At 45.8% G+C, this 12195-nt stretch overlaps 1 gene segment (V, D, J or C); it reads right to left on the reverse strand.

Moving 5' to 3' along the window:
* Positions 1 to 356: 356 nt before the first annotated feature.
* LOC148149290 (Ig kappa chain V region Mem5-like) lies at positions 357 to 8987 on the reverse strand. The segment is given in 4 exon segments: positions 357 to 1305; positions 7880 to 7914; positions 8471 to 8765; positions 8952 to 8987. Coding segments are annotated over 3 exon segments (639 nt in total).
* Between the last annotated feature and the right edge of the window lie 3208 nt (positions 8988 to 12195).

Here is a 12195-nt window from a genome sequence, read left to right on the forward strand (position 1 = left end):
CTACTAACATCTGAGATTGGCCGAAGCTGATTTCAGTGTTGGACAGCAGAGAGGGCAGAGTGTGATCCCACCAGCTGGGCCTGGACCAACGGAGTGAAGAGTGAATGCCTCAGATTGCAATGATTGTGGTCACAGCAGCTTTTAGTTTCTGTTCTGTTTAGAATCTTGTAAACTCAACAAATTCCAGACCAAAGGGATCATTTGAAAATGATTGATGATTGGCTCTCAGCCCAACCTTCAGCCGATGTGTCATTGATTGACCGGCCAGGCAGCCAATCAAAACAATCATTTGCTGAAATCCTGCCAAATAACTGAGTGGCTGATGGTCATTTCCAAAGTACTCACAAGACACCAACTGAATCTTCTTCACCTTTATTCCCTTTTTCAGATTGACATTGATAAAAAACAGACTGCAATTAACAGCCCAGACAGAGGTAGCTGCACAAATTCACAGCCACAATGGAGCTTGAGGAAAACACTTGTGGAGATTTTCTCAGTAACATGAGAATACTGTCCCTTTACACAGTGACAAAACCTTAAATTGGAACTGGTGGCTGAGCAGGAAGGAGATCTGGTTTACTGAAGCAGAGACTTCGGAGGTTCACATTGTTTTGTGCAGCTGACAGTCTTCAGCATCTTCGAGAGATTTTACTTGGTATCACAAGTCAACACTGTCCCAATCAAACACTCCCAGGACAAGGACAGCATGGGGTTAGATACAGAGTAAAGCTGCCTCTACACTATCCCCAAGAAATACTCCCATGTCAGGGATATGCATCATGAGATTAGATCCAGAGTAAATCTCCCTGTATACTGTCCCAGTTACCTGCACAAACCCCTGAACCTCAGAAATGTCTCTGAGCCAGTCCTGAGAAGGAAGAGAGTTGAAATTCAGTGCTGACAATGATCTTTGTCCTGCCAGCTCAGCCCTGTTTTATTTAAAGTTGTGTCTCCTCTGTGGACTGTCTCAAACATTCTACACACATTCTGATCTCCTGATGCTCTTGCTGAGGGGAGAGGGGAGGGTCACATGTGTGAGGGCACAGGAGAAGCGAGCGTTGGACTCCCATGCAGACCCAGAGAGGGTCAGCAGGCTGCTGACACTGTAGGTGCTGTCCGAAGCTCGCAGGTAGCTGCTGGTCTGAACCCCGTCCGAAATGACTGCACCGTCCTTCTTCCACTGCACCTCCAGCTCATCAGGATAGAAGTGATTCGCAAGGCACACCAGGGTGGCAGTGCCCTTGGCATTGACCTGCTCTGGGGAGGGGGGCAGCAGGGTCAGCTTGGGCTGAGAGTTCTCACGGCCTGAAAGACAAGAGAAACAATTTTAATCCCTGCCATTCAAAGGGATTTCAATTTTATGAACTTTAACTAACAAACAATTTGCTTGAAGTTTTGCACTCAATACCTAACAACCCCAACAAAAGAACAGACATTTTTGAAATTGCTTTTTGAGATGTGAGTGTCACTGGCAGGGTCAGCATTTATTGCCCATCCCTAATTGCTCCTGAGATGGTGATGGTGAAAGAGAAGGGACAGTTTTGGACTATTGTTTAGGGAATGAATGTGTGCAGCTGGAAGGGCTATCAATGGGGGATCATTTCATTGACAGTGATCAGAACTCAGTGAGATTGAGAGTAGGGATGGAGAAATGCAGAGACTGTGAACATCATTTTGTGATCCTCTCTGGCTCCAGATGAGATGTATGAAGGGGGGATAAGGTGATCACAAAGCAGATGGGTATTTTCCATTTTTGGTTGACAGTGAAAGCAAGGAGTTTGTTTAATCTGGAAATGTATAAAATCCCAGTTAGAGCACAGTGAGAGAACTGTGTACGGTTCTGGTCAACACATTACAGGAAGGATGTGATCCCAATAGAGACGGGGACAGAGGAGGGTTTTGTGACAAAGCAGGAGTTTGAGGAATGATTGGTTTGAAGGGAGATTTGATTAAGGTGCTTAAAATGATGAGGGACTTATATAGAATGGGTAGGAAGGACTGATTTCCATCAGCACAGAGGGCAATAATCAGGCGAGATTAAAATGAACTGGGGGCAGGGTTTGAGGAGCAATTGCTTTCACCCAGAGGCTGGTGGGATCTGGGACTCACTGTCTGAAAGGGTGGGAGAGGCAGAAACCCTCATCACATTGAAAAAACACTTGGATATTCACTTGAAACATTGAAACCTCCAGAGCTATGGAGCAAGAGTTGGAAAGTGGGATGGAGCTCAATACCTCTTTTAAAAACCCACAGATCAGAAGAACTTTATACACAAACCTTGGAGCAGACTTAGATCCAAACATTTCAGGAAGGAGTCACGTTCAGTGTCTGTGTAGAAGATTCTAGATTACATTTCAAACCTTGCTGCAACAACTGGGCTGAGGTCAAGGGTGAGGCTGCAAAGACACTCAGTGTCCCAGGGTTACCCAGGGTCACTGCTCCTAATGACCCCGTGACCCCTGTAAGGTGAGAGTGTACGGACAATGTGTGGGTCAAGAAGGATGTGATCCCAATAGAAAAGAAACGGGGGATTTTTGAAGATTTTATCAGGAATAGTGAGTTTTAGCTTTGAGCAATGATTGGATTGGCTGGAACTGTTTTCGTTCGAACAGAACAGGCTGAGGGGAGATTTGATTGAGGTGTGTAAAATGAGGGAGGGCCTGGAGAGTGGATATGAAGGACTGATTTCCATCAGCAGAGACAGCAAGAAGTAACATAGAGTCAGAAATCATACAATCTGTACGGGTAGAGTTGAGCAAGCACAAGAGAAAAAGACCCTGATGGGAGTAATGTCCAGGCACATGAGCAGTAATCAGGATGTGGGGAAGAAAATAAACCAGAGATGGAAAAGGCCTGTAAGAAAGGCCTCATTGCAATATGAATGGGGGACTTCAATATGCAGGTGGACGGGAAAACCAGTTTGGTAGTCAATCGCCAGAAATGCAATTCATGTAACATCTACAAGATGATTGTTTTTTGGAACAACTTCTGGTAGAGCCCTCAGGGGAGTAGGCAATTCTGGATTTGGTCTTGTGTAATGAGGCAGACTTGATTGAGGATCTTAATGTGAAGGTCCCCCTCAGAGGCAGTGACCGTATTGTGACAGAATTCACCCTGCAGTATGAGAGGGAGAAGCTGGAATCAGATGTAATTGTATTGCATTTGAATAGAGATAAATACAAAGACATGAAGGGGGAGCTGGTCAGAGTTGATTGGAAGGGGAGTCTAGCAGGGAAGCAATGGCAGGAGATTTTGGGGGATCATTTGGAAGGGACAGCAGAAATTCAGCCCAAGGACAAACATACATACCAAGGGGATTATGAGACAACTATGGCTGATAAGAGAAATCAGGGACAGCCTAAATGACAGTGGGGGAGAGGTGAGTGTAGTGGACGTTACTAAGGAAAATGTGCTGGGGAAGTAGAAAAGTCTGAATGATCTCAGAGATGAAGGGCATGTCATATGAGGACTGTTTGTGCACTCTAGGGCTGTACTCTGTGGTGTTTAGAAGAGTGAAGGGCTATCTGATTGAAACTTTCAGAATACTGTGAGGCCTGGATAGTGTGGATGTGGAGAAAATGTTTCCACTCGTTGCAGAGACAAGTATGTGAGGGTCAGAGAATGACTCTTTTGAACTGAGGTGATGAGGAATCTCTACAGCCAAAAGGTGCAAAATCTATGCATCTCATTGCCACAGAGGGCTGTGGAGGTCACGTTGTTGAGTGAATTCAAAACAGAGAGAGATAGGTTCTTGATTGGTAATGGGTTTGAAGGCTGTGGAGGGAGGCAGGAGAATGAGCTTGAAAAATATCACAGCCATAATGGAATAGCAGAATAGATTCGATGGGCTGAATGGCTTGATTCTGTTCTAATTAAGGGCCAATTGTCTTTCAGTTTTCCAAATCCTGGGATACTGAAAGCACGGGACTGTGAGCCCTGCTGTAGCTATTTGTCATCAGAACTTTGCCAAGAGGTAACCAGGGAGTGGAGCCAGTGTGTTCCATATGGGAACTTCAGGATGCTTCCGGGGATCCTAGAAGACCATGAGAGTAGGACGGTCAGTGACAGCAGTTGGAGCTCCGGGTTTCGAAGCTTGAGCAGCAGCTGGTGTCAGTGCGGAGTGTCCGTGAGGTTGAGAGCTCCGTGGAGAGCACGTTTCTAGATGTGGTCACTCTGCAGCTTCAGAGTATGCAAGGAGAAAGGGAATGGGGGAGCAGCAGACAGTCCAAAAGGACCAGGCAGCTAGTACAGGAATCCCCTGAGTGCATCCCACTGTCCAACCAGGATTCAGTTCAGAATCCTGGTGAGAATGATGGTTCATCTGGGGAGTGCAGCCAGAGCCAAGTCCCTGGCACCATGGGGAGGGCTCAGCTGTACAGGGGGGCACAAGGAAGACTGGAAGAGCGATAGTGAAAGGAGATTTGAGAGTGAGTGCAATCGATAAGTGTTTCTGCAGCTGCAGATGGGAATCCAGGATGGTGTGTTGTCTCCCTGGTGCCAGGGTCAAGGATGTCACTGAACGGCTGCAGAGCACCCTGAGGGGAGATGGGGAACAGGCAGCAGTCGTGGTCCACATCGGTCCCAGTGACAGAGGGAGAAAAGGGATGTAGTCCTGCAGTCAGAATTTAGGGAGGTCGGGAGGGAGTTCAGAGCAGGAGCTGAAAAGTAGGCATGTGCACATTACTCCCAGTGCCCCAAATAAGTGAGAATAGAAACAGGAAGATAAGACGGATGAATAAGAGGTTGAAAAGAGGGTCGAGCAGGGAGGGCTTTAGATTCTTAGGGCATTGGGCCTGGCTGTGGGTGAGATGTTACCTGTACAGACTGAATGGGATGCTCCTGAACAGAGCTGGGACTGAGTTCCTTGTGGGGTGATTTGTTGCTGCTTTGGAGAGAGTTTAAACTGACTTGGTAGGGCTGTGGTAGCCAGGGGGGAATATCAGAGAGAAACACCAAGGTTCACAGAATCCTCAGTGCAGTCCAAAGATCACCATCAAGTGAAAAGGATGTAGAAGAACAAATCTGCAAGGAATTTACAGGGTCTGTCAAATCACTACGTAGAGTTGTTATAAATAGGGTGGCTGGGGGGGTGGGGAGGGGAAGAGCTTTAATTATCCTCATAGACTGGATAGTATCATTGTGAAGGGGGGCAGAGAGGGGCCAGTGTTGTGAGAGGGTGCTCAGGTGAACTTTCTCCAGCCGTGTGTTTCCAGTCCAATGAGAAAGGAGGCTCTGTTATACCTGGATCTTGGGAATGAGGAGGCCCAAGTAGATCAAGTGTCAGTGAGAGGACATTAAGGGAAGAGTAATCATTGTATCATAAGGTTGAGGGTGACCATGGAAAAGGAAAAAAGGACAATCCAGATTCGAAATGATTCACTTGGGAAAACACAGACTTCCGTTGGGTAAGAACACATCAGTGTGAATGAACTGGGGTTAAAGGTTGCAGCAAAGTCCTGAAGTGAATAATAGAGATCGTAGTTCAGGGACAGTCGAGGTATATTTGAGGAATGGCACTCAATTCCTGGCTGTTTTGAGACAGAAGTGGTCGAAATATTGTAAATAAGAAAAGGGCAAAAGTGTAACTAGGGAGTGAATAGGTCCCCTTAAAGATGGCTAATTCACTTAACCTGCACATTCCTGTCCACTTTGGGCAATTTAGCATGACCAATCCATCTAACTTAGACATCTTTGGACTGTGAGAGGAAACTGGAGTACCCAAAGGGATAGTCAATGTGGCTTTGTGGATTGGAAATCATATCTCACTAACTTGATTGAGTTTTTTTGAAGAGGAAACAAAGAAGATTGATGAAGGCAGAGCAATTGACATTGTCCACCTGGATTTTAACAAAGCATTTGACAAGGTTAGCCATGGTAGAATGAGTAGGAAGGTTAGGTCACATGAGTTCCAGGTTGAGCTAGTCATTTGGATAAAAAATTGACTTGAGGTAGGAGACAAAGAGTGGTGGTAGAGGGCTGCGTTTTGGACTGGAAGTCTGTGACCAGTGATGTGCCATAAATATCGGTGCTGGGTCCACTATTTTCATGATTTAAATAAATGATCTTGATGTGAATATAGTAGGTAAATTTAGTAAGTTTGCAGATTACATCAAAATTGGTGGTGAAGTGGATAATGAAGAAGATTATCTCACAGTACAGCAGGACCTTGATCAGTTCGGCCAATGGCTGAGGAGTGACAGATGGTGTTCAATTTAGATAAGTGCAAGATGTTGCATTTTGGAAAGGCAGGATTTACACAGTTAATGGTAGGGCCTGTGGATTAATGGTAGGACCCTGGGGATTAATGGTAGGGCCCTGGGGATTAATAGTAAGGCCCTGGGGAGTGTTGTCGAACAGAGTCCTAGCAGTTCGGATACACAGGAAGGATGTTATTAAACAGGAAAGGGTGCAGAAAATATTTACAAGGATTTTACCAGGAGTGGAAGGTTTGAGCAAGAGGGAGAGACTGAATGGTCTGGGGCTCAGAGGTGACCTTACAGAGATTTAAAAAACCACGAGGGGCACAGAAAGGGTAAACAGCTAAGGTCTTTTCCCTAAGACGGGCGAGTCCAAATCTGGAGGCATAGGTTTAAGAGGAGAGCGGAAGATTCAAAAGGGTACCGAGGAGTAACATTTTCATGCAGAGGGTGCTGCATATATAGAACAAGCTGCCAGAGGAAGTGAATGTGGCGCATAAAATTACAGCATTTAAAAGACATTTGGATGTACACATGAATAGGAAGCATTTTGAGGGATATGGGCCAAATACTGGCAAAGGGGACTCGATCAGTTTAGGATATCTGGTCGGCACAGACGAATTGGACCGAAGGGTCTATTTCAGTGCTATACAACTCAATGACTATGAGAGGCTGGACCCTGAAGTACAGGAAGCTGAGGAGTGACCAGATAGAGGTTTGTGAAATCCTGATGGGGTGAGATAATGTAAATAATTCAGGAGGATGTCAATGTTTTGTAGCGAGGGTAGAAAACATTTCCAAAGATTGTTCCAGGAATGAGAAACCTCCGTTATGAAGATAGACTGGAGAAGAGATGGCTGAGAGGGGATTTGTTCGAGGAATTCAAAATCAGGACGGGTTTGATCAGAGCAAACGGGGAAAAAATGTTCCCATTCATGAAAGGATTGAGAGCAAGAGGCCACAGATTGGAAGTGATTGGTAAAAGAAGCAAAAGTCAAATAAGGAAAAACATTTTCAGCCAGTGAGTGGTTAAGGTGTGGAATGCACTGCCTGAGAGTGTGGTGGAGGCAGCTTCAATTGAAACATTCTGAAGGGAATGAGACTGTTATTTGAAAAGGATCAATGTGCAGGGTGACAGGGAGAAGGCAGGAGAATGACACTCAGTGAATTGCGCATTCAGAGAGCCAGTGCAGACAAGATGGGCAGAATGGCCTCCTTATATGCTGTAACAATTCTGTGATTGTGTAATTAAGCAGAGTTAAAGCTGGGGGAGGTGGGAGCTCGGTGTCTCACTGTGCTGCTGCTGCTGCTGCTGAGGTCAGTGAGATCAGAGACTAGGACAGGGAGCCAGAGCTCACATCAAACTCTGCCTGTGTCCGTCACACTGAGACTGGCAGGAGGCTACTCACTGATTTCACTCCATGCTGCAGGAATGGGACCACAGGCTGCAAATGGACAGAGCTCCTCCACACGGTGAGTAAAACTGACTGACTTATATCTTGTTTTTTTAAAGGGAGCAACAGAACTAAAGAAATACAGCTGGACACCCTGTTAGACACAGTGCTCCTCAATCAACTATTTCATTCACTGCAGCTCCCCACGAACACCTTCAACAATTCAACATTTGTGTTTTAGAAATTATGTTTGACAGGGTTAATAACAGAGGATTGAGCTTTACTTACTCAGTCTGAGCTTGGTTCCTTTACCGAACGTGTACCACAGTGAGAGCTCCCAGTGCAGAGGCTGCACAAAAACCTCTGCTCTCTGCTTCTGTCTGTTTCTCTCACCCTCTCCCTCTCTCTGTCTGTCTCAACCATTCTCACCTTCTCCTTGTCTCTTTGTTGTCTCTCACTGTCTCTCTGTTTCGCTCATGTCTTTCTTTCTCTCCTTTTCTCTCATTCTTTCTCTCTCTTCTCTCTATCTCTCTCACACTAAGTTGTTTCCAGCTGAGCTTGTGCAGTTTGTGAAATTTATTTTTCGATGTTAAATCTTGCAGCTGCTCTTCCCATGTAGCCATGGAGTGGAAGAGGGAAACTTGAGGCCGTCAGTGAACGGTGGACACCACAGGGACTGGAGTGTGTAGTGGACCGTGACAATCCCAGCATGGGATAATTTGTTCAGTTTCATTTATATATAAGCTATGAATTTGTCAGTACAGGAGGTGGGACTGTGTGTCTATTATTATATATTTTATGTAACTGTGGTATGTGTAAATGCAGGAGATGATCCTCTGTCTACTCAGGTTTTTGTATGGCTCTGTATCACTGTGTAGAGGGTAGGCTTCATCTTGCATACAATAATAGTCACCAACATCCAATTCCTGTACATTACTGATTGTCAGGGTGAATTCTATATCGTATCCACTGCCGGTGAATCGCTCAGAGACTCCTGTGAATCGAGTTGTTGCACCATAGATTAGGAGACTGGGCTTCTGACCTTCTCGCTGCTGGTACCAGGAAAGATCATCATCAATATTTTGACTGGCCGTACAGGTGATGGTTGCAGTCTGTCCCAGTCTCACTGACAGCACCGGGGGAGACTGGCTCATGATGATGTCCCCACTGATACCTGAGGGGTCAGAGAGAAACACAGTGAAGTCAGAACTGTCACAGAAAGAGCCTGTCAAATGAGAGATTGTTGGAGACACTGAGCATTCCTCTGGTTTCAGCATTTTTCCTTCAATCACAAGTCAGTAGAATTGGAGTGAAATGGAGAGCAGCTAAAGATTCAAGGTGGAAGGAGAGAGATTTGTACCTGCAACACAGAATGCCAGGGACCAGATCAGCTGGATGTGTGAAATCATGGTGTGTGCTCCTGTCCCTGGTTCCTGATAAACTCTCCCTTCACTTGGCTCTGCTTTATAAAGCTGCAGCCTGTGAGAGTCTGACTGGGTGTTCCTCAGTATGTAAATGGCATCAGGCAGAGAGAGCCACGTCAGTCCCTCACACTTCCTCTTCTCTCTCTCTCTCTCTCTGTCTCAGACAGTCATTGAAGTGAACAAACTGAATAAGACCATTTGACTCATTGCTTCTGTGCTGGTCAACAATGAACTGATGACACTAATCCCATTCTCCAGCTCTTGATCCATAGCCCTGGAGGCTACAGCAAGACAAGTGAATACCTAAATATTCCTTCAATGTTCCGAGAGTTTGTGAGTCAACCAGCCTTTCAGGCGGTGAGTTCCAGACTCCCACCACCCTCTGGATGAAAACATTTCTTCTCAATTTTCCTCTCAGCCTCATTCCTCAACTGGGCTTGGATTCACTGAGGTTTGCAAGGATTGAAATGTATATGATTCCAACAGGGCTGGACTGACTCGATGTAGAGAGGAGGTTTCCCCTGGTTGGGGAGTCTGGAACCAGGGGACACAGTCTCGTGGGAAATGGGATAGACCATTTAGGACTGAGATGAGGAAACATTTCTTCACTCAGAGGATGGTCAATCTGTGGAATTCTCTCACACAGAAGGCTGTGGAGGACAGGACATTGAATATATTCAAGAAAAAAAGACGTTTTATCAGGATCAAGGGGAATGGGGAGAAAGCAGGAATATGGCTTTGAGAGAGAGAATCAGCCATGATCATACTGAATGACAGAGCAGACTCAAAAGGGCTGAATGGCCTACACTTGTTCTAGGTTTCTATATGTCCATGTCTATTAACTTCAATCTGTGCCTTTGGTTACTGACCCCTCCACATGTGGAAATAGTGCCTTCCTATCCACTCTACCTCTACCCCTCATAATCTTATACCCCTCTATCATGTCCCCTCTCATCCTTCACTGCTCCAAGGAAAACAACCCCAGTCTTTCTAATCTTTCCTCATAGCTCAGACCCTCTAGGCCAGGCTGCAACCTGGGAAATCTCTTCCACACCTTCTCACTTTCAATCACATCCTGCTGAAAGTGTGGTAACCAGAACCTGTCTCTCCCTTTGTCTCTCTCTTTCTCTCTCTCTGTCTCTCTCCCTCTCTTGCTGTCTCACATCTACCACCTCTTTCTCTCTCACCCTTTCTCAGTTTCTCTCGTATTCTCTCTCTCTCTCATAGTTAGTCTCTCCAACTTTCTCACTCTCCCTCAGTCTGTTTCCATTTCTCCATCTCTCACTCCATTTTCCTCACTCGCTCCTTCTCTCGCTCCAGTTAAAAGCCTCCACTTGAGTATCAGTCCCTTTCTATTCCTCCTACTTTCTCTCTTTCTCCCTCTTTATATCCCTTCATTCACAGTTTTCTCTCCTTCTGTGTCATTCTGTCTCATCTCCTGCTCCTGTCTGTCTGTCCGTCTCTCTCGATCACACTGAACCCTACCCTCTCTCTCACCCCCTCCCCCAATCTCACTCTTTTTCAGATGCTCCTCCACCCCACTTGTCTCACACACATTCTCCATCCATCTCTTTCTGTCTGCCTGTCTCTCTCTCTCTATCTATCTCTTTCTGTCGCGCTCCTTCCCACAGTGTTGTTAATGGCAATAGTTAAATGCAAGGTAAATCTCCCTCTGCTCAGCCCCTCTAACTGATGTTAACCCCTGACCCCAGAAGCATGTCATCTCCTGGAGTGAGGCCTCATTTCTCACATTGACCAGAGTTTGATCTCTCAGGAAGACAGGCAGATTCTTGTCAAATGAAGGGCGGTTCTGTGCTGTTGGCCTATTCTCACTGGTGACTGGTTTGGACACAAAGCTCATTCCATGCAGGCCCAGGAGAGAGAGGAGATCCTCAGGCCATCAGTGTGAGCTGGAGGGAAAGGACAGGCTCTGACCCACTGACCCATCCTCTCCATTTACAACATGACCCAATCCCTTCCCCTCTCCTTCACCTTCCACGATCAGGCTCTATGTCAGGGTATTTTCCTGGGATAAGGGCTGGACAATAAGAAACAACAGAAAGGAACTGAGCCCCACACTCACCATGATCACTGTTTCCCACTGGACATTCAAATAGAAACCAGTAAACATAGACCTCAGGATGGCAGAGGGAATGCTTAGAACCCTGATTTCCATTTCCCAATCTTGTTGCTTGTATTTTAATAAATCCTTTAAATTAATACATGGGATGTGTGTGTTGCTATCTGGGCTAGTATTTATCCCCACCCTGAAATGCCCTTGAGAAGATGGTGATGAGCTGTCTTTTTGCACTGCTGCAGTCCATGTTCTGCATGTAGACCCACAATGCCCTGAGGGAGGGATTTCCAAGATTTTGACCCAGCGACAGTGAAGGAACACCGATATATTTCCAAGTCACGGTGGTCAATAGCTTGGAGGGAAACTTTCAGGTGGTGCTGTTCCAAAGTATCTGCTGCCCTTGTCTCTCTAGATAGAAGTGGTCATGGGTTTGGAAGGTGCTATCTAAGGAGCTTTGATATACTTCTGCAGTGCATCTTGTAGATGGTCCACACTGCTGATACAGAGTGTTGCTGGTGGATGGAATGGATATTTGTGGTGCAAATAAAGCAGGTTGCTTTGCACTGGATGGTGTCAAGCTTCTTGAATGTTATTGGGGTTGCACTTATCCAGGCAAGTGGGGAGTATTCCATGCCTGACTTGTTCCTTGTAGATAGAGGATAGGCTTTGGGGAGTCAGGAGATGAGCCTCTGACCTTCTCATGAAACCATTCTAACGATTTGGTGAGCTCATTTGTGTTTCTATTAACAATTAAGATGTTGGTAGTGAGAAATTCAGTGACAGTAAGGCCATTAAATTTCAAGTGATGATGGCTAAATTCTGTCTTGATGGCGAGAGCCACTATTTGGCCTTTTTACGGTGTGAATGTTCCTTGCCACACATCAGCTCAAGTCGGGATATTGTCCAGGTCTTGCTGTTTTTGTACATGGACTGCTTCAGTATCTGAGGGTTTGCAAATGGTGCTGAATGCTGTGCAATCATTGACAAACATTCCCACTTGTGAACATATGATGGAGGGAAGGTCATTGATAAAGCAACTGAAGATAGTTGGGCTGAGGACAGGAGCCTGAGGAACTCCTGCAGAAATATCCTGGAGGTAAAGT

The sequence above is a fragment of the Chiloscyllium plagiosum genome, unplaced genomic scaffold (assembly GCF_037043375.1).
Source record: "Chiloscyllium plagiosum isolate Xiang-an unplaced genomic scaffold, Cpla_swu_hap1 HiC_scaffold_9, whole genome shotgun sequence".
Taxonomy (NCBI): domain Eukaryota; kingdom Metazoa; phylum Chordata; class Chondrichthyes; order Orectolobiformes; family Hemiscylliidae; genus Chiloscyllium; species Chiloscyllium plagiosum.